This window comes from Rana temporaria, chromosome 7 (assembly GCF_905171775.1).
Source record: "Rana temporaria chromosome 7, aRanTem1.1, whole genome shotgun sequence".
NCBI classification, from domain to species: domain Eukaryota; kingdom Metazoa; phylum Chordata; class Amphibia; order Anura; family Ranidae; genus Rana; species Rana temporaria.
Window position 1 is genome coordinate 54767931 of NC_053495.1, and position 23346 is coordinate 54791276.

Here is a 23346-nt window from a genome sequence, read left to right on the forward strand (position 1 = left end):
GGGGGCAGCAGAGAGACAAGCGATCGCTCGTCCTGTGCCGACGACGGCGCTGGACTCCAGGACAGGTAAGTGTAAAATGTAGGAATATACTACGCAGGTCTCGAATGAAGGTAAGTGTCCTATTAAAAAAGTCAGCAGCTGCAGTATTTGTAGCTGCTGGCTTTTAATATTTTTTTTCCGGCGGAGATCCGCTTTAATCATACTTGCCTAGCTGGATGCAGCATCAGTCTGATGCAGCATCTGTCCCCCGCCGTCTCCAACACTTTATGTGATGAAAAAAAACGTCATTTTTTAAAACGTCAATTTAAATGACCGTGTGTGGGGGAAAACGTTGTTTTATGTCTTGTGAAAAACGACAAAAAATAATTGAAGCATGCTTCAATTTTATGTGTCGTTTTTCAAAACGTCGTTTTTTGTTTCACAAAAATTGACCGTGTGTAGCATAAAACGACGTTTAAAACTACGTTTTTAAACCCGCGCATGCCCAGAAGCTAGTTATGAAGCGAGCTTCAATAGAAAAAAGTGGTGAACGTAACCGCGCTTTGCTAGAACATTGTGAAAAAACGATGGTGTGTAGGTAACATCGTTTTTGACAATTGATGTTTCAAAAACGTTGTTTTTTACTTCACAGAAAATTTCGTTTTTTTCCATCACATAAAGTGATGGTGTGTACGCGGCATGAGAACCGAGCGATCAAACATGGCCAACCGCTCAGTCCTCACAACTCCATCTCACAACTCCAGCCCGCTGTCTGCTGAAAACACGTTACAGGAGTGCAGTTCGTTATGCACTCCTGTGAGCCACAGAAGTACAGCCAAATGAGCTTTGACTGCACTTCTCATTTAAACTGAGGACCAGGTGACCGCAGATTTGAGAAACCTAATCCTAGAAGCCCAAAGAGGCCCTAACACATCTAAAAAGCTATCATTGCAGGGTCCTCCACTTTCTAGAAGAAATCCAACAAGCAAAAAAGAACAAGCTTCTTTAAAAAGGTAGTGAAGGCGCCCTTCATCTAAGAACACAGCAAAAGATATAGATTGGGATATAGATTGGAAGGGTATTCGAGCACCTGCAAAGTTTTGTATTGCTGTCTGTGACCGACACATTTCTATTTAGCCTGTTCACCGCTATCACCAAAAGTGGAACGGAAAGAAATTCCTTGCCATCATAACAAGAATACAGGGGAAAACTTACAATGGGGACACTCATTATGGTGACAACCAAGGATGACCCCACTTGGGGATTTCACCTCACATCCTGTTTTTGTTATGGAACAGGAAGTGAAATGGAATCTTCTCAATGTGACACAGAGGGCAAAAAAATGGAAAGGGGTCATAACCCTCCCTTTCTCCACACAAAATGTAAAAAAAATATAGTTCCATTTGAAGGAATGCTGGGAGTGAGAAAGGTTAAGCTGTCTGTCCTTACAGCTTTGCTTTGCCAGGGTTCAATCACCGGAAGGAAGCTGCTTAGCCAATAGTAGATTGAATTGTCAGCCTGTGATGTGCATTCAGGAAATGCTGACTAAAATAGTTAGATGCTAGATATGTGACCATTAGAAGAGAATGTATTAAGACCCCTTTCACACTGAGGCAGTTTTCTAGAAATAATGCCTGTAAAGCACCTGAAAAACGTCTCCCATTCATTTCAGTGTGACTTTTGACACTGGGGCGGTGCGCTTGCAGGACATTAGGAAAAGTCCTGCAAGCAGCCTCTTTGGGGTGGTTTGGGAGCGCTGTATACAGCGCTCCCAAAACATCCAGCCCAATGAAATGAATGGTCAGTGCTTCCAGAGTGCCTGAAAAGCTATTCGGAAGCACCGCAACACAGGGCGCTTTTAACCCCTTATTCGGCCGCTAGCAGGGGTTAAAAGTGCCCCGCTAGCGTCCAAAAAGTGCCGTTAAAACGTGCAGTGCTTAAACGCCAACGCAAGGTGGCCCCAGTGTGAAAGGGGTCTTAGAGTTAATAAGGAGTTGACAACAATAAACTATCTTGATAGCAATATATACCAAAAAAAGAAGAAACAATGGCATACATAAAAGGCAGACTGCAGAAGTGCCAGTCCTGCAATTATGCAGAATATATGATCAACAACGCTGCAACAAGTATGATCACTTGGTATATTTCTTACCTCTACTTGACAAAGTGATTTAAATACCGATAGATCATACGCCAATAGGTGTTCTTGTATATTACTTGTTCCAACTGGACCTTTTGAACCACTGATCTGAAAAACCACGAAAAATTATTTTGTAATTAAACCAAGGCTTCCAGAACAATTACATTGCAGAAGGGAACACACTTTCCACCTATAATACATCTTTTTGATGTTAAAGCTGAGGTTTAATCTGTTGATATTTTTTTCCCAGTCCTGGAGGTACTGCAATACCAGGTTGATGCGTGGAGTGGACACTGCAAGCTCTTCTTCCATCTCCCTGTTCTAAAAATCCATGTAATATATGGTCCCCAGATAGGGGACTTATCAGATAATAAACTGATGAGAACAGGTACTACACTTGATCTTAGCCAAAAAGCTGAGAAGTGATTAATCTATTGATATTTTGCCTTCCCTGGTTCCTTTTTTTTCCTCTGTCATCAACATAATGACACTTTGAATAATACCCTTCTGTTATTATAACATACCATGTTAAAACTAGTGGCCTGTAGCTTATCCATGCATTTGCAAATGTGTGCAACCAATCCTCTGTTTTTAACATACAGTTAGACAGTTGAAGGTGGCTTGCTGTTTGGGTGGTAAGTTTGAGCTTGGTTATTACGCATTTATTACTTTACTACTGTTTGCATCAAATCGCATCTCATTCAAAGTCCCAAACTTCTTTTCTTGTTCCAATTTCGGGGATGGAGGCATGTGCTGGTGCGGCAGTCTACATGCCTCATTCAAAGTCCCCAACCATTTCTATGTCATGTTAAAACTAGTGGTTTCATCACTTGGCCTCTGTGCTTCTCTATACAATACAGCCAGATCATGGATATTGCGAGGGGTTAGTGGGGTACTGTACATGCCCGAAAACATCACAGCACCCTGCCTCAGACCTCCTCATAAGTGCCCTCAGCCCAGATGCAAGCACTTGGTTGGCACTTGAGGGGAGTTATGCAAACATTGAAATGCCTTGATCAATGAGTGTCAGTCTGGAGGGGTAGGATTTCAAAGGCAGGAGTATAGTTGCACCTCCATGATTAAAATGAATGAAGTCCTATGAATTAAAGGGGCGGACTAGTGACACTAAAGCGGAGGAGGAAAGTTGGATGTCCTCCAGCCAGAAAACAAGGGCTCCATCTGAATTGCTGCAGCTTCTAATGTACTGCAAGGACCTCACAGTGTGCAGGGAAACTAGAATAAGCTCATTTAGTACAGGACAGGAGGTTGTACAACTGCACAAGCCGGAAAGTAATGCCAGCGTTCAGCTTTAGTATTATTAAAAGGCACTTCTATAGCGCCATCAATTTATGCAGAGCTTTACATATACATTCACATCGGTCCCCACCTTCAATGACCTTACAATCTAAGGTCCCTAACTAAGGTTCCCCGCTGTCAGAATACTAAGACACAGGGGGAGAGATCCCTGCATCAACATTGTTTGTGTTGAAGGGATTTGACAGTTTTTTTTTTTTTTTTTTTTTACTTCGGCCTGCCAGTTGAACTAAAATAACCCTGCTTTATAATTATATTCTGAAGTGTAGAGTCTGATTCAGTCTTTTAAGTATAAGTGGTCCCAACACTGGAGCTTAGGTAAGCACAAGTAAACCGGACTACTGTTGGCCAAAGAAGTGACATGGTCAGAGCCACCTGTCATGGCATACTATTTCCAGGCACTTGAACTTCACTTTTCATATGTAAAAAAATAAATTAAAAAAAGTCACTTTGTACACAGTTTTCCTAACATAATCATATTACATTTTGCCATAGTCTCATCGCTCAAATTTAAAAATCCAAACATGCATAAAAAATTAGGGCTGTGCAAATAAACTTTTAATTAATCTTTAATTTTTTTGATCAATCAAAATCTTTTTGATCGATTAAAATTCTTTTGATTGGTACTCACCTCTCCACCGGCTTCTGGGTTTTCAGGGAGTTTTTATACCAGTATCATACTTACCTACATGTTTTTATGGCTGCTTTTGTTACCGTTTGGTATTACTCGCACCATTTTTACAGTTTATGTAGCTACATCGATTTTATCTCCAGTGCAATATTTATTTTGTTACCTACTTGAAGACTATAAAAGTTTTAATGCTATTCCCATCGAGCGCTGCCTTTGTGTGTTTGTTTGTATCCTGCTATCCATTATTTCAGTGGTTGGTAGCTGCACTGGGAATCAGCCTGCAAGGAGATCAGCTAAAAGTAGTTGGATCTGTATGTGCGTTATAATTAATCGAAATTAGTTGATTAATCGATTAAAAAAAAAAAAAGAACGATTAATCGAACAGAAAAAATTTGATCAGTAACAGCCCTATAAAAAATAAAATAAAAAAACATAATGATTGATAAAATTATTAAGCAATTTAATGCAAATTTTGTTCCCAAGCTGAACTCCAGACAGATATAACAGACACATATTAATCCAACTGTGTATTCAATAAAGGCTTAGATCACCTTTAGCAACATGTTACATCCTTATTCAGGGTGTAACATGCCGCTAGGGACGGGACCACCTCAGTCAATGAATCTTTCTCCAGCTTTCTAACTGAAAGCCTGTATTGGAGGTATTGGGCAGGAGCCGACATTGCATGTTCGATCCACTGATTGAGTTGTGTAAATCTCAGAACTGGATGAATATAAATACATATCTTTGGCAGTGAAAACAGTTTCTGTATATGTATTTATCAGTTTTCAGTTTACCTGGAGTTCAGCATTAACCTTAATGTATCATACCAATAGGCTGCAACTTAGGGCTCAATGACGTAGCTTGATTTTTAAACAAATTACATCAATTACCTGCAAATAGAAAAAAAAAAAAAGGACTACCTATAGCTTACCTTTAAATATTTAAGTCTACATGTAAAATCAAGTATGTGCCCAAGGTCAGTTTTGGCGTCTCCATTAATACAGGTTGGTTTGCCATGTCGTAGCAATTGTGTTATGGCATACAGCTGTAGAGGTCTCATGTGAAACACTTCTCCCGCTACAAGTAATTGCTCACCTGGTAGAAAAAAAAAAAAAAAAAAATTGTTGTTATGTACAAATCAGTTCCATAGTCTTAACATTGTTTGTTTTGTGTCTACTGATTCCTGTAATCGGAAGCGGTGATCACTGTCTTGTCACGCGTAGCCCATCCCCCCTACAGTAAGAATCACTCACTAGGACACGCTTAACCCTTACAGCGCCACCTAGAGGTTAACCCCTTCACTGCCAGTGTAATTTTCACAGTAATCAGTTAATTTTTATAGCACTGATCGCTGTAAAAATGACAATGGTCCCAAAAATGTGTCAAAAGTGTCCGATGTGTCCACAATGTTGCAGACGCGATAACAATCGGTGATCGCTGCTATTACTAGTAAAACAATTTTTTTTTATAAAAATGCCATAAAACTATCCCCCATTTTATAGACGCTATAACTTTTGCGCAAATCGATCAATAAACGCTTATTGAGATTATTTTTTTTACAAAAATATGTAGAAGAATACGTATCGGCCTAAACTGTCCGAGTGTCTGACGCGTATCGTCACTGTCACATGACTACATCGGGACACCGGAAGTGACGTTTACACAGTGCGAGCTGGCTGCTCGTTTCTGATAAACACTGCATTACTGCTGTTTAAATGTGAGTACCCTGTTTGTTATATGTTTGAATAAATCGCTGAGTGTTTAAAACATATTACACTAGAGAACTTTCTCTATGTTTTCTCTACCCTGCCTGGTGACACACTTTGGAGCTGTCTTACCTTGCTGACCACCCAGCCTGGAAGGAAGCCTTAACCCCCTAGGCGCCACACCACTGGAAGGACGGATAGGAGTTATCCCCTCTACCACGTGTGATTCCATTGGTTTTATTGAAAGCTGCTTATCTAGCAGCTGTAAGGTAATTTTCTAGCACACCTTCGGGTGTCACCATACACCGAAGATTCACCAACAAGTCACCTTGCCACCTGCTGATGTCATTTAGCACCCAGCACTTCACTCGCACTTTGCAATTTGATTTGATTAAATTGCATCACTTCTTGGACTGAGTCGCAGTTGCATCATCCATCATTGGTGTATATCAGTTATGTTCAGTCATTCATGTTGATGGGAGCATAACACCATCCTGCGATTTCCTCTGCGACTGCATATATTATCTTTATGCTGCGATTCTATTTCTGCACCCAGCACTCTTCTGCACTCTTTCTTCACCTCTTGGACTGAGTCGCAGTTGCACCATTTACACTTTGTAACAATTGGACAATCTTGCGGTTCCATCCACCATTCATATGATGTGATTTTACTTACATTATACAGTCACCTATTTGTCTTTGCCCTCTTATTCAGTTCACGGTTTTATTCATCCACCATTGTTGTATTACAGTTATGTCCAGTCATTCATTTTGATTGGAGCATAACACCATCTTGCGATTTCCTCTGCAACTGCATATACTATTATCTTTACGTTGTGATTTTATTTATGCACCCGAGTCACCTTATCTGCACTGTTTGCACATTCATTCAGTACACCTTTGGATGCACCTAATCTTAGCATTTATAGCGATTTTTTTATAGCAATTTTACAATATTATAAAAAAAAATCCTCCAACATAAGTTGCATCTATCTATAGCAGTCTTTCCCCTCCATGCATTCAAAGTGCAGAACTTACACAGGAAATAAGGCTCCTGTCTTATGTTCCTGTACCTTGCTGCCTGACTGTGTACCAAACCCGACATGTACCCGGTCTTAGTCTCTGCCTCACGTCTCGGTACCTGCTCTGCTTGGCTGTTGATGACCTCCTGGCTTCCATTCCGGCTATGCCTCTGCCTGCTTTTCCAGCGACAGGGAGTTCCTGTCTTCAGTACCTGCCCAGTGGTCTCCAGCCATCAGGTCTCTGCCAAGGCCCAGACGGTGCCATCTACTACATCAGCCCTCGCGCCACTCCGTGTCCTTCAATACCTGTTATCACTACAAGCTCTCTCTACTGCTCAATCTCCACCAGGCAGGGCCTCCATCAGGGGGGTACAGGCATTACACCTGTAAGGGGCCCGAATGTTCCCATGGGCCCTGCCGCCACCCTGTTCTCAGTTCACGGCTGAGGAGGAGAGAAAACACTTTTATTTCAGCACCCCTCCCCCGGGTCTCAGCTGGAGAGATGGAGATGAGAGAATGTGGATGTGGTGGGGGGGGGGGGGGAAGGCCCTGGTCTAAAGCTGTGCAAGGGGCCCCATCTCATTTCTGATGGCTGCCCTGTCACCAGGTACATGACACACCCGCAGAGAGACATTTTTTTTCAGCAATGTAAAACTGCAGCAAAAACACAGTGTGAAAGGGCCCCGAGCTTCCATTATTGTAATGAATGGAGAAAACAGAAGACTAGGAGTCCTATTTTCTGCTTCAGACTGCTCGCTGAGTGGTGTTTGCAGACAGGATATTGCGGATTTTTATTCTGCAGGAGCCAATAAATTATTAACATGTAATCTTTTATAAGTCTTCATAATTATTATTTTTTTAAAATGAACATGTCTTACCATTATGATAAAGCTCCTCCGCCAGAACAGCAGCAATTCCATGAATTTCCTGAAAGCACAAAACAATCTTTTATGAGACTTCCAGGAAGCATGTGACAACCACAAATCGCTAAAGGAAATGAACTGAACCATCATATGACTAGAAAATTCCTCAGTTTACAGCGCATCTAATGAAAAGTAGCCAGGCTACATATGTAGATTAGTTAAAGAGGAGCTCCAGCTGTTTTTGTGTTTATTAAAACTCAGCAACTACAAAAAGTCTAGCTGTTGACTTTTAATAAACACACACTTAACTGTCTCAGGATCCAGCAATGTGGCCACCCAAACTCTCCATTCTCTCCCTCTCCTCTTGCTGGCATTACAACTGTGGGCATTCGCCTGTGACAGCTTGCGGCTTCACAGGCGGGTGCGAACTGAGCATGCGCGAGTCGCACTGCACCTCCGAATGGTCCTGCAATCTTCTGGGACTTGTAATGTGTAGTGCCAGAAGATTGCGGGGGGGGGTGTAATTGTTAGGAGGAGCCCCAAAAAAATTACATGCCAAATGTGGGCTGAAGGGAGTGCTTAAAGTGGAACTTCCCCTTTTGGGTGTAGCTCATCTTTAAAACCCTGGAAAAAATACAAAATTACTTACAAAAAGGAAATCAGAAAAGACCACAGTTTTAGCAACAAAGTTAAAATCTATAAGAAAAATATTTTCCAAGTTTTTATAATTCTGGGATTGTTCTGGAATTTCAGAATTTTCCCAAGTTCTAGAATTTGGGGTTATTTTATTATCAGGTTTCGGGACTTTTCCACATTCTGGAATTCTGGGTTATTCCCAATTTCTGAAATTATGGGATTTTACCCGTTGTGGAATTCCGGGATTTAACCAAGCAATGGGGGAAATTGCATATTTCTTTATTATTATTTGCTCACAATATCAAATAATGAATTCTAAACCTAGCTAATGTGCCATACAATATATAAACATGTCTCTAAGCCTTGGCTAAGGTATTAAAGGGGCTATACAATGACAAAATTTAGTTGACTCAATGCGAGTGTAAAATGACTATATTGACAAGCCACTCCTTTAGGAATACAAGGTCATTTTGTTCCAGTAGGAAAGGGTTGACCATTTCCCTATATAACACACGCACAGCCTGTAATACGTGTCTCGTCTTCAGAGCTTGCAATCATGCATGCATGCATGCATGCATCTGTGGTCACCTGTGCCATGCCAATTATAATTGGAGGCACTCATGGCACAACAGTATCTTTAGTTAAGTATTCTGGTCATATTTTCTTTATATGTATCGGTCATTACTTTTAATAAATGTTATCCTTGTATTTGTGTGATCTCTCTTTGCACATAAACGAACACAACAAAAAAAGTGACGAAAAATCAAGTTCAAGTAATTTTTCCAAGTTCTGGAAATTTCCCTGGATTTCTCCAAGTTCCGGGGAATGTTCCGGGAATTTCCAGGGGGTTTTCCCCAAGTTCCGGGAGTTTCCAGGCGGTTTGCCCCAAGTTCCCGGGAGTTTCCAGGCGGTTTGCCCCAAGTTCCCGGGAGTTTCCAGGCGGTTTGCCCCAAGTTCCCGGGAGTTTCCAGGCGGTTTGCCCCAAGTTCCCGGGAATTTCCAGGCGGTTTGCCCCAAGTTCCCGGGAATTTCCAGGCGGTTTGCCCCAAGTTCCCGGGAATTTCCAGGCGGTTTGCCCCAAGTTCCCGGGAATTTCCAGGGGGTTTGCCCCAAGTTCCCGGGAATTTCCAGGGGGTTTGCCCCAAGTTCCCGGGAATTTCCAGGGGGTTTGCCCCAAGTTCCGGGGAATTTCCAGGGGGTTTGCCCCAAGTTCCGGGGAATTTCCAGGCGGTTTGCCCCAAGTTCCGGGGAATTTCCAGGCGGTTTGCCCCAAGTTCCGGGGAATTTCCAGGCGGTTTGCCCCAAGTTCCGGGGAATTTCCAGGGGGTTTGCCCCAAGTTCCCGGGAATTTCCAGGGGGTTTGCCCCAAGTTCCCGGGAATTTCCAGGGGGTTTGCCCCAAGTTCCCGGGAATTTCCAGGCGGTTTGCCCCAAGTTCCCGGGAATTTCCAGGCGGTTTGCCCCAAGTTCCCGGGAATTTCCAGGCGGTTTGCCCCAAGTTCCCGGGAATTTCCAGGCGGTTTGCCCCAAGTTCCCGGGAATTTCCAGGCGGTTTGCCCCAAGTTCCCGGGAATTTCCAGGCGGTTTGCCCCAAGTTCCCGGGAATTTCCAGGCGGTTTGCCCCAAGTTCCCGGGAATTTCCAGGCGGTTTGCCCCAAGTTCCCGGGAATTTCCAGGCGGTTTGCCCCAAGTTCCCGGGAATTTCCAGGCGGTTTGCCCCAAGTTCCCGGGAATTTCCAGGGGGTTTGCCCCAAGTTCCCGGGAATTTCCAGGGGGTTTGCCCCAAGTTCCCGGGAATTTCCAGGGGGTTTGCCCCAAGTTCCGGGGAATTTCCAGGGGGTTTGCCCCAAGTTCCGGGGAATTTCCAGGGGGTTTGCCCCAAGTTCCGGGGAATTTCCAGGGGGTTTGCCCCAAGTTCCGGGGAATTTCCAGGCGGTTTGCCCCAAGTTCCGGGGAATTTCCAGGCGGTTTGCCCCAAGTTCCGGGGAATTTCCAGGCGGTTTGCCCCAAGTTCCCGGGAATTTCCAGGGGGTTTGCCCCAAGTTCCCGGGAATTTCCAGGGGGTTTGCCCCAAGTTCCCGGGAATTTCCAGGGGGTTTGCCCCAAGTTCCCGGGAATTTCCAGGGGGTTTGCCCCAAGTTCCCGGGAATTTCCAGGGGGTTTGCCCCAAGTTCCCGGGAATTTCCAGGGGGTTTGCCCCAAGTTCCCGGGAATTTCCAGGGGGTTTGCCCCAAGTTACGGGAATTTCGCCAAATTCTGGAAGTTTCCATGGGTATTTCAAAGTTCCGGGGAATTTTCAGGGGTTTCCCCAAGTTCCAGGAATCCCATCAGGGTTTACTTCCTCTTTAACTTTGTACCATGCCACCAAAATTAAATTACATGTCCCTAACATAAAAACCGTAAGAAACTTACATATAAGTGAAAGTGCAAAAAATGGGACAAAGCTCTTGGAACAGTAACCGGAAACTTTGCAAGCAGCGTTTGTAGGTAGACCTCCAGATCCTTCTGACGCTTTTCCACCAAGCTTCTGGAATTCTTTCCAATGATCTTTTTAGGAGGCAGCAAATTTCGTTCGATTTTGTTCTCTGCTGTTAGCTACATCAGATGAGAAAAAAATCATAATACAGATTACAGAATGAAATTGCTCTTCAAATAATAATACATTGCATGCATTAACCATCTATAATGACTGGAACTATTACAGTATACAGGCATACCCCACTTTTAAGTACACAGAAGGACCAGACCATGTATGTAAAACGAAAATGTACTTAAAGTGAAACGATACCTTTTTTTTCACTTCTAATGTGTAGTGGGGGGGCAGAGGCTGTAGTGGGGGTGTCAGGAGCTGTAGTTGTGGTCTCAGGGGCTGTAGTGGGGGTGTCAGGAGCTGTAGTTGTGGTCTCAGGGGCTGTAGTGGGGGTGTCAGGAGCTGTAGTTGTGGTCTCGGGGACTGTAGTGGGGGTGTCAGGGGCACACTGGAACAGGGCGGGCTATGCTCTCGGAGCTTCAGCTCCTTCTAGTGCATCTGCAAAATGTCTGTACAGTACTTGTAAGGCACTTTACATACACTCGCGGGTATGTCCTTAGTTGCGAGTGTATGTAAAGTGAGTGTACTTAATGCGGGGTATGCCTGTACCTATTTAAAAATTCAAACTGAGCACATAATGAAACATGGAAAAGTAGGTTATCTTCATACATCATAACCAGCAGGCCAAGAGACATAGGTTAAAGGTAAGTTACAAGCAAATGTTTTTCCTCTAAAACTTAAAGGGGTTGTAAAGGAAAAAAAAAAATTCATAATAAGCATCCTTTACCGGCAGACATTCCTCTTTTCACTTCCTCATTGTTCGTTTTTGCTCAGAAGTTGCTCTATTTCTTCTCTGTTCTGTTCACTTCCTGCTTGTCTGATTGTTACTCACCACGGTGAAGGGAGGCTTTACTGCGGTGGTCAGTGACGTGCTCGCCCCCTCCTGGGAACTACATCTGTGCGGCAGGACGCTCTCTACGTGTTAGAGACTTCAAGGAGGTGTGAATTACTGGGCGTGCCGCAATGCATACTGGGAAATGTAGTTCTTACATGAACGAGCGCCGCAAACCAGGAAGTGAATGAGAGAACAGAAACTAGGAAGCCGGAGGTGATATAGATGAAGGAATTTAATAGGTATTTACTTGTTTTTTAACAGAATCATTACACTATTCTGTCTGTCTACCTTGCAGACATTAATTTTAGGCAAATTTTTTTTTTCCTTTACAACTCCTTTATCCTTCCACCATCCTGCCTCTCGAGTCTACACTGTTTGGACACAATGCAAATAAACCTGGGCTACTTTTTACAGAAAAATAAATAAGATACTTCCAAAACAACATCATTATAGTGATATCTGCCTCAATATAAAGAGAACGTAATCTTTATTAATTAATACAAAAAAAGTTTTGAATGCACAAACCAACACATTCCTAATGGGTTTATGATATTATACAACCTCCAAAAAAGAAAAACATTTTAACACTCATCACCAGGCTCCAGATAAGTTGAATGTAACCAGCTGCCAGGGAAATTCTCATGTTGGCATGACTTGTGCGGTTACAGTGCAACCCCAATTCCAACAAAATTGGAGAGCTGTGTAAAATCTACATAAAAAAACAGAATGCAATGATTTAAACCCTTTTAACCACTTAACCCCAGGACCATATTGCTGGTCAAAGACCAGAGCACTTTTTGCGATTCGGCACTGCGTCGTTTTAACTGACAATTGCGCGGTCGTGCGACGTGGTTCCCAAACAAAATTGGCGTCCTTTTTCCCCCACAAATAGAGCTTTCTTTTGGTGGTATTTGATCACCTCTGCGGTTTTTAGTTTTTGCGCTATAAACAAAAATAGAGCGACAATTTTGAAAAAAAAATAATATTTTTTACTATAATAAATATCCCCCAAAAATATATAAAAAAAAAAAAAATTTTCCCTCAGTTTAGGCCGATACGTATTCTTCTACATATTATTCGTAAAAAAAAAAAAAAAAAAAATCGCAATAAGCGTTTATTGATTGGTTTGCGCGAAAGTTATAGCGTTTACAAAATAGGGGGTATTTTTATGGCATTTTTATTAATATTATTTTTTTACTAGTAATATTTTCGATACTGCAACATTATGGCGGACACTTCAGAAACTTTTGACACATTTTTGGGACCATTGGCATTTTTATAGCGATCAGTGCTATAAAAATGCATTGGATTACTATAAAAATGCCACTGGCAGGGAAGGGGTTAACACTAGGGGGCGGGGAAGGGGTTAAGTATGTCCCTGGGTGTGTTCTAACTAGGGGAAATCACTGATCTTCTGTTCATACATTGTATGAACAGAGGATCAGCATTTCCCCCCCTGACAGGAGCGGGAGCTGTGTGTTTACACACACATCTCCCGGTCCCCGCTCTGTAACGAGCGATCGCGTGTGCCCGGCGGCGATCGCCCCCGCCGGGCACGCGCACGGGAGTCGGGGGCGCGCGCGTGCCCCTAGTGGCCTGCGAGAGAGCCGACGTAGAGCTACGGGCTCTCGCGCAGGAGAGCCAACCTGCCGCCGTAGAATGACGGCGGCAGGTCAGCAAGTAGTTAAAGGTCCATCTCGGAAAAAAGAAGCCATATCTGAACATGATCCAGCAACAGTGCAGTCTTCTCTGGGCTAAAGCTCATTTAAAAAGGTATGTTGCAAAGTGGGAAAACTGTTCTATGGTCAGACAAATCAAACGTCGTTTTTGGCAACCATGGGCACCACATCCTCCAGATTAAAGAGGAGAGGAAACTTCCAGCTTGTTATCAGTGCTCAGTACCAAAGCCTTCATCTCTGATAGTATGGGGGGGGGGGCATTATTGCACAAGGAATGGGCAGCTTGCACTTCTGGAAAGCCACAATCAATGCTGAAAAATATATCCAGGTTTTAGAGCAGCATATGTTTCCACCCAGACAACGTCTTTAGGGAAGGCCTTTCATATTTCAACAGGACAAAACTAAGCTGCATACTGCATCTATGACAACAGTATTGAAGATTCCATAATAGAAGAGTCCAAGTGCTTTACTTGCCTGCCTGCAGTCCAGATCTTTCACCAATTGAAAATATTTGGCTCATCTTGAAACGACAAATGACAAATACGACCCAGGACAGATGAAAAGTTAGAATCCTTCCTGAGGCAAGAATGGAACAACATTCCTCTCCCAAACACCAGCAACTGGTCTCCTCAGTTCCCAGATGTTTACAGAGTGTTGTTAAAAGAAGATGGGATGCTACACTGTGGTAAACATTGCCCTGTCCCAACTTATTTGAGCCATGCTGCCGCCATCAATTTCTAAATTACCCTATTTTTTTTTCTTAGAATCGTACATTTTCTCAGTTTAAACATTTGATATGTTTTCTATTGGGAATAAAATATAGGTAATGAGATTTGCAAGTCATTGCATTATGTTTTTATATAGATTTCACACAGCTTCTCAACTTTTTTGGGGGAATTGGGGTTGTACATCATGTTGCTTAATAATACCCCAATAAGTGAACAAATAGCAACAAAATACAGCAAAAAAAATCTGTGTATCAGAATGGTGGTGACTGCCTCAGGGCACCCAATAAGCAGTACATGCATAGCTGGGTCGGTGGAAGGACACCACCATATCATAATCCTGTTGAAGTGCCACCTGCTGCGATACATACACAGGGGCAGATCCACGTACATCGGCGCATATTTCCGCCGGGCGTAGCGTATCTAAGATACACTACGCCACCGTAACTTACTTTTTTTTTAGAATCCTCAAAAATTGCGCGCCGTAAGTTATGGCGGCGTAGTGTATCTTTGGCGGCGTAAGGGCACGCAATTCAAATCGATGTGATGGGGGCGTGTTTTATGTAAATACGTTGTGACCCGACGTAAACAACGTTTTTTTTTTAACGGCGCATGCGCCGTCCGTGGGGGTATCCCAGTGCGCATGCTCGAAATTAAACCAGAACAAGCCAATGCTTACGACGGTGACGTCATTCTACGCAAATAACTATTAGCGAACGACTTACGCAAACGACGTAAAAAATTCTAATTTTGACACGGGAACGACGGCCATACTTAACATTGAGTACGCCTCATAAGAGCAGCCGGAAAAAGCCGAACGCAAACGCCGTAAAAAAATGCGCCGCCCGGACGTACGTTCGTGGATTGCCGTATCTAGCTAATTACGCCTGTCGGATCGATCACTCATTCCGTCGTATCTTGTTTTGTGGATACAAAACAAAGATACAACGCGGGAACTTTGAAATTACACGGCGTAATTCTTTGTGGATCTGGCCCAAAGTCTTTCAATACAAACAGTTTCTTCATATGCTCAGCTTCAATTATCCAGGGTAGTTACAGGATTACCATATTGATTTTACTTACTTTTTCATGGAGATCATAAAAGTCACTGTAACGATGTTTAACTTTCCAGTTATAAACACCAGTCTGGACCTCGATGATATATACCTAAACAAAAAAAAAACATAAAATGTATGAATATTATTTTTAGGTGACCAAAAAAAAAAAAATGTAAAAGAAAATATTTTTCCAGTAAGGTGGCAGATCTAATGTGTAAATAGGTAGCAGATTTATTACACATGTAAAACCTGTACTTATTTTACCATAAAAGTGTGCCACAGAACTCTATGACACCTATGAGAGAGGAACATACGGTATGTTGCAATCAGATAATGTATTTTTCAGGGAAAGCCTTGCATATTTCAGCAGAACAATGCTAAACTGCATACTGCATCTATGACAACAGTATGGCTTCATAATAGAAGAGTCCAAGTGCTTTACTGGCCTGCCTACAGTCCAGACCTTTCACCAATTGAAAATATTTGGCCCATCTTAAAATAAAAAAAATAGGACAAAGATGACCCAGGACAGTTGAGCAGTTAGAATCCTAACGGTCTTATTTGGGGAAACTATAGAATGATACAAGGACTGTCGCAGTGCTGAGGGTGTATGACATCATGCCTCCCAACAGCCCCCATACTGTACATATACATGGTCATCTCATTTTTCTCAGAAAATACCAATGTTGTCTTATGCCTTGTACACACGATCGGAATTTCCGCTGAAAAAAGTCAGGCGGAATTTTTTTCAATCGGAAATTCCGACCGCGTGTGGGCCCCATCTGACTTTTGAAATATAACATGTTTTTTTTTTTTCCGATGGAAAAAACGCCTATTGGAAATTCTGATCGCCTGTGTGGAACTCTGACGTAGAAAAAAACACGCATGCACAGAATCAAGTCGACGCTTGCTCGGAAACCATTGAACTTAATTTTTCTCGGCTCGTCGTAGTGTTTTACGTCACAGCGTTTTAGACGGTGGGAATTTGGTCTGACAGTGTGTATGCAAGACAGCTGGAACGGAATTCCGACTAAAAATACCATCGGAATTTGTCCCATCCGAAATTCTGATTGTGTGTACAGGGCATTAGGCTTGGCTCACACCGCTGTGATACAATTTTCAGTGAGATTATGCAGTGCAATTTGGATGTGGCTTGTATATTCTATGGGGCAAACCTTGTGCTGGAATCACAACACAAGTAGTACAGGACCCTTTTCCAAAACTGTTTTGTGCTGAGTTGCATTGATATGAATGGGCTTCATTGATAAAAAAAAAAAAAAAAAAAAAAATAATAAGTGATTCTGTGCAACTATAATCACATCAGAAATCGTAAAAAATCATGTGAAAAGAGCCTTGAGGGAGAAAAGGCCTTCAATTTGGAAAAATACAATAGATCTTTCCTCAGGGTTATATGTTTAGAAATAAAGGCGCTTGCAAACATTTTAATCACAAAAGAACTTGCAAACTAAAAGCAGAACAAAAGGTAAATAGCGATAATAAAACTGTTCATAAATGTAGCTAAATATACTCGGTAATAAAAAATTTATCAACAAACTGAATTCAAAGTGTGAACTCACTAGACCCTAAAGGTCTGTTTACATTATTGCACTCCAGTGATGTTAAGACTGTGCCTGGGGTGGATACCTGAGGAGGCAATTCTTCTTGCCCCCCCCCCCCCCCCCATGGCAAAGATGGCCACCTTGGGTGGCGCCAAGCTGACATGGAAACTGTTAAAAGTGCAAACTCAGAGTCATGGAGTAAAAGTCTCAGACCAGCCACTGCACCTGTGACCCAGGCAGACACAGTGGCCTGCAGCACTGTGCTTACTGACGCTTGAAAATGCACTGAAAGTGCACTTGCTGTAAATCTGAGGGGTAGATCTGAAATGAGGGGAAGCTCTGCTGATTTTATTATCCAATCATGTGCAAGCTAAAATGCTGTTTTTTATTTTCCTTGCATGTCCCCCTCGGATCTACAGCGACTGCACTTCCAAGTGCACTTTTCCCTTGTAGTTTGCACTTAGTAGTGCAAAGTGGATTTGCCTTTAATAAATAACCCCCCAAGTCTGTGGTTTTATCAAACTCAGCATTTCTGATCTGCACCGAGGGTGGAGTGTCCAGCATGAACACTCCAGCCTCAGGGACCTCCATGAAACTCACTTGAGACAGCTGCCTCAATTGGCCTCATTGGCAGCACATTCCTGGGTAATGTGCATTATGCGTGTTGGCTAGGGCTGCAACTAACGATTATTTTCTTAATCGAGTAGTTGGCCGATTTATTGTTTCGATTAATCGGATAATAGCCTTTTTATTTTTTTTTGGCCAATTTGTTGTTGGGCAGTTTACAAAACACAAATTGCAGCAAAAACACATTTCATGCTTTTCTGCAGCTTCTCCATTGAAGTATATTCAACCAAAAAAAAAAAAATGGCACCGTTTAATCGATTAGTTGTTTCGGCCCTAGTGTTGGCACGATAAAGTGCCATCCATTCTGCACATCACAATTTACGTTAACACGCTATCATGTGTTGCAGTGCATTGTATTACACAAAATTGTACTTCCACCTTTTTTCAAATAAATGGGCTGTCAACCCCCACATATACCCAGTGACTGGCCTCAGGTGACACACAGATGAAACAAATCCTCCTACAAGTTGTAGCTGAGTAAATGCCACCCTATCTTCCCTACATCTGTTCAAAGTCCAAAATTAATAAAACTTGTCTGAGCTGTAAAAGGGGGCAAAGAACTAAAATCACATGCTGCAGACCTCAGTGAAGAGAGCCGATTGGAGTGAAGAGACGCACCCCCCCCTTCACACAGCACACAGGAACAGAGCCAATGCTGTCAATCAGCTTGAGGTCCCTCCTGTGGCACCTTTTTTCTCTTGGCGTCAGGAAAAAACTTATCAGGAGAAATTCATGCTGATAGCAGAGGAACAAAGCAGCACACAGAAATAACACAAAAGTCTGGTACACACGGTTTGATTGTTGTACAATCGTCTGATTTTTTTGTCAAAAGTGTGTGTGCAGGATTTTGTCTAGCATACTTAGGCCCCTTTCACATTGGGCCGGGAGCCACGTTGGCGGTATATCGCCGCTAAAAATAGCGGCGCTATACCGCCGGGATTGCCGCGGGAATCGCCCGCTAGCGGTGCGGTATTGACCCCCGCTAGCGACGATAAAGGGTTAATAACACCCGCAATGCGCCTCTGCAGAGGCGCATTGCGGGCGATATTGCTGCGGTTTCCCATTGTTTTCAATGGGAAGGAGCGATGAAGGAGCGGTATACACGCCGCTCCCCTTTTTTGTCTCCCGCCAGCGCATCGCCTCAGTGTGAAAGCCCTCCGGCTTTCACATTGAGGTGCTGGGCAGGAGTTTTTCAGGCGGTATAGCAGCGATGTACCGCCTGAAAAACTCCTCAGTGTGAAAGGGGTCTAACTCTCCCCAAATTGTCGTTTTGACAAACACAAAATGTAGTAATGTACTATGAGAGTATAAAGAGAAAGTTAAAGCAAAGGTTCACCCTAATAACAATTATATCAGACCAACTTCCTTATACTTGTAACAAGTATAGTCCGCAATTTTTTTTTTTAGGCTGTACGTACCTTGTAATCTATGTTTGCAACCCGACTTCCGGGTAGTTCTCCCTGCGGGAGTAGGCGTTTCTCTGCCGAGGAGGAATGTTATCTGGGAGGTCGCCCAGATGATTGATGATTGATGATTGATGATTCATTGACGTCCGTTCCCCCCGGCGGATAAGGCCCCGTCCCCGTAATGTGTAGTCACGGCGTTTCCGAAAGAAGCCGAACGTGCAGAGCTGTGAGTCGGCTCTATATGGCGTGGTTAAAGCAGACCCTCATCCTAATCGTGAAGTTGCCCTCCCAAGCAACCCCCCCATTTTGAGGGCATGCGGGCTGGTATGGTTCAGGAGGGGGCGCTCACTTGTTCCCTCCCTTTCCTGACATGCTGCAAACCACCGTTTTTTTTTTTTTTATTTGGTGTGGACTTGAAGGGCCTGCTATGGACCTGGGGAGGACCCTAGGCCGTTTTTTTATTCAGCTGTCTGTGGGGAACCCCGCTGACAGCTGATGACTCACTGGTTAGGAATTTGGCCCCCTCCTTAGCAACCAGCTATATACAGTGTTTGAAGTTCAGTTCAGCGTACATGAAAACGAATGTAAAAGTTTACATCCGTATCCGTTTTTGATCCGTTTAGTTTAGACTGAACTAAAAAAACAAAATGCGCTTGTGAAACCAGCATGGGACGTAGGCTCTTTACCATGTGATCAACTGTGTCCAATCACAGCTGATCACAGTGTAAACTGGAAATGGCAGTTATCAGCATTCCTCTCCTCTCACTGACAGCGTGTGAAGTTGAGAGCCGGTAAGCGGCATTCCACAGTGATGACATCTACACAGACAATCAGGGCACTGATTATTAGTGTACTGGATTGTCACATACCTTTCAACTTTGTGAGATGGGAATGAGGGACACCTATCAGCAAAAGTATGCAGGCATAGGACACGCCCCTTGCCACGCCCCCTTAAAAGGAGAATTGTACAAAAAATAAGATTGGTTAAACCCACAAGTGCTTTTTTTTACAACTACTATTCCTTTATATTGGCTTTTGGAATTTACAAATGCAGCCATTTAGAAATCAGATGAAACGTTTAGGGCTGGAAAACACTTTTTGATAGATAAAAAGTGCATTTTATATACATCTATATAGATCAGATCAAAATGAGGGACAAATGAGGAGGATAATGAGAGACAGAGGGACATTGCTCCAAATCACAATGTAGATATTTGCCAGCACACCATGGAACAACGTAAATAGCGTCCAAACGCATGATTTATTGCATGATCACAACACAGGAGAGTGCAACGTTTCGGAGTCACGTAGGACCCCTTTCTTCATACATGTGATAGATCATGCCTGACCAAGGGGTCCTACGTGACTCAGAAACGTTGCACTCTCCTGTGCTGTGATCATGCAATAAATCATGCGTTTGGACGCTATTTACGTCGTTCCATGGTGTGCTGGCAAATATCTACATTGTGACTTGAACCAGTTCCCAGCGGGTTGTTGCTGCAGCACCCTAATCTGAGAGCTCATCCAGGAATGTGTGCGATGGGAATATGAAGTATAAATTGCTCCAAATCCGGGACAGTTGGGAGCTCTGTTGTCAGTGCAGACCCAACAGTGTCACCTGTCAGCGCAGGCCCAACAGTGTCACCTGTCAGCGCAGGCCCAACAGTGTCACCTGTCAGCGCAGGCCCAACAGTGTCACCTGTCAGTGCTACATATCAGTGCCGCCTATGAGTGAAGGAGAAAAATTACTTATTTACAAAATTGTATAACAGAAACTAAGAAGAAAAAAAATTCCTTCAAAATTTCATCTTTTTTTCGTGTTTAGCAAAAAAATGATAAAACCCAGTGGTAATTAACCACTTAAGGACCGCCTCCTGCACATATACGTTGGCAGAATGGCACATCAACATATATGTACGTTGATCTTTAAGCCCAGCCGTGGGTGCGCTCCCGCGACCCGGTCCGAAGCTGCGGGACCCGATTGCCGCTGGAGTCCCGCGATCGGTCCCCGGAGCTGAAGAACAGGAAGAGCCGCGTGTAAACACGGCTTCCCCGTTCTTCACTGTGGCGGTGTCATCGATCGTGTCATCCCTTTTATAGGGATCCACAATCAATGACGTCACTCCTACAGCCACACCCCCCTACACTTGTAAACACACACTAGGTGAAACATAACCCCTTCAGCGCCCCCTGTGGTTAACTCCCAAACTGCAACTGTCATTTCCACAGTAAACAATGCATTTTAAATGCATTTTTTGTTGTGAAAATGACAATGGTCCCAAAAATGTGTCAAAATTGTCCGAAGTGTCCGCCATAATGGCCGCAGTCACGAAAAAAAAAAAAAAAAAAAAAAAAAAATCGCTGATCGCCGCCATTAGTAGTAAAAAAAAAAAAAAAATTGATAAAAATGCAATAAAACTATCCCTTATTTTGTAAACGCTATAATTTTGCGCAAACCAACCGATAAACGCTTATTGCGATTTTTTTTACCAAAAATAGGTAGAAGAATACGTATCGGCCTAAACTGAGGAAAAAAAAAAATTTATATATTTTTTGGGGGATATTTATTATAGCAAAAAGTAAAAAATATTGAATTTTTTTCAAAATTGTCGCTCTATTTTTGTTTATAGCGCAAAAAATAAAAACCGCAGAGGTGATCAAATACCACCAAAAGAAAGCTCTATTTGTGGGGAAAAAAGGACGCCAATTTTGTTTGGGAGCCATGTCGCACGACTGCGCAATTGTCAGTTAAAGCGACGCAGTCCCGATTTGCAAAAAGGGGCCTGGTCCTTTAGCTGCATTTTGGTCCGGGTCTTAAGTGGTTAAATACCTTCAAAAGAAAGTCTAAAAAAATAAATAAAAAAATGCGACAAAATGTCACATAGGTACAGTATCGTATGACCGCGCAATTGTCATTCAAATTGGAACAGTGTTGAAAATTGGACTGGGCAGGGGGGGTGAAAGTGCCCAGTAGGCAAGTGGTTAAAGGACATTATTTGCGCTCTTCTCACTTGGGCGAGACTTTGTCGCCACCCTCAGAGCGCGTAGATGTGCCGCGGGGCTCCCGAGAGTCCTACAGCACATCTACCTCCTGAGTCCCGGGTCTCGCCCCACGGGCAAACACCGCTAATAGGAAACCTCTGTCTGCGCGTGCATGTCATTTCCACAGCGTGCACTCAGATGCCAGGATCTAAAGACTAAGCAAAGTCCATGGGCACATCTCCATAATGGCGACACCCTGCGAGGGAGGGGAGCGACTTAATGAGGCAGACTGAAGACTCACTTTAAGTATATGGTGAACCGTGTTCATGAGCCCCAATGACATCTATGTCACGTTCAGGACACATTGGGGACAGTGGAGGTGAATTGGGGACAGTGAAGGTGAATTGGGATGCTGTGTGGTGTATATTACCAGCACTATTAATGTCCTCTATGAAGAGTGAGGTGACTGAACTGGGACACAGTACATGACAGGGCCTCTTTATATAGAACACAGGCCCCGCCCACTCACCGTGTAATTCTCCACTAACTCGGAGCCGACAATGGCCACCGCCCGGTGCTCGTCACTGTCCTCCATGAAGCCCGCCAGCCCCTCCATAGCGCTCGGTACAGGACTCGGTTCTCCTCCTCTACTCGGTCCCTCCGGCAGCCGCCGCCATGTTTGTTTACTGCAGAGCTCCCGATCAAAAAACTTTATTGAAACCCGTACAGACGAACACATGGCCGAGATCACCCCCCTGTCCCTCCAGTGTGGGGGAGGAGGAGGTCCCGCTGTGAGCTCAGCATTGCTGCGAATGGATTTCACTGGAAAAATGAACAATTCTCTTAACCACTTCTCTATAATGTTTTCATTTTTTGCACAATTACATTTTTTTTAATTATTTTTTTTTAATAGAAGTTAGTTTAAACTCCCAAAAAGTATATATTTTCTGAAAGCAGAGGTCTTTGAGAAAAAAATGGTGGTAGTTGCATTTTTCTATGTCACACAATATTTGCAGTTATTTATCAAAAGCATTTTTCAGTTTTTTTTTGTGCAAAAAAACACAATATTATACCCATTTTTGGTAAAATATAAAAGATAGGGTTACATCGATTAAAGCGGAAGGGCCTCCCAATTTTTTTTTTTTTAAAAGCCAGCAGCTACAAATACTGCAGCTACTGACTTTAAAAAAAATGGACACTTACCTGTCCAGCGCACCCGCGATGTCGGCAGTCGAGGCCGAGCAATAGCTTGTCTCTCGGCTGCCCCCACCGCCATCCTCGGTGAGGGAATCAGGAAGTGAAGACTTGCGGCTTCACTGCCCGGTTCCCTACTGCGCATGTGTGAGCCGCACATCACTGGTCCCCGCTGTCTCCTGGGAGCATTGTGTTTCCCAGAAGACAGTGGGGTCTCTTCCTGGAAGTGGGTGAAAATACCTGTAATACATAGGTATCTGCATTCCCGAAAAGCGGAGGTTCACTTTTTGTGTGTACCTCCGCTTTAAATACCATAGATTGTGAACAATTATAAATACTTGCGCTATAGTGAAAGCCTCATTGAGCATGCGCGTCCTTACCGGAGGACAGGTAAGCTT

At 43.3% G+C, this 23346-nt stretch overlaps 1 protein-coding gene and 1 non-coding gene across 5 annotated transcripts in view; both read right to left on the bottom strand.

Moving 5' to 3' along the window:
• NISCH (nischarin) overlaps nt 1-22472 on the bottom strand; it is a 117298-nt gene extending 94826 nt beyond the window's left edge. For 3 of the 4 annotated variants that reach the window (XM_040359402.1, XM_040359401.1, XM_040359404.1), the window contains exons 1-6: nt 22284-22471; nt 15206-15289; nt 10706-10888; nt 7674-7722; nt 4999-5162; nt 2132-2227 (exon numbers count right to left, since the gene is read on the bottom strand). In XM_040359402.1, the coding sequence (XP_040215336.1) occupies nt 2132-2227; nt 4999-5162; nt 7674-7722; nt 10706-10888; nt 15206-15289; nt 22284-22370 (663 nt within the window). In that variant the 5' untranslated portion in view covers nt 22371-22471. Of the gene's footprint in view, nt 1-2131; nt 2228-4998; nt 5163-7673; nt 7723-10705; nt 10889-15205; nt 15290-22283 lie in introns of all 4 variants that reach the window. The other variant, XM_040359403.1, reaches the window with a different exon arrangement.
• On the bottom strand, nt 2356-2546 carry LOC120946304. The gene has a single exon (XR_005750661.1). It is a non-coding gene; the product is annotated as a U2 spliceosomal RNA (small nuclear RNA).
• Nucleotides 22473-23346: the final 874 nt, after the last annotated feature.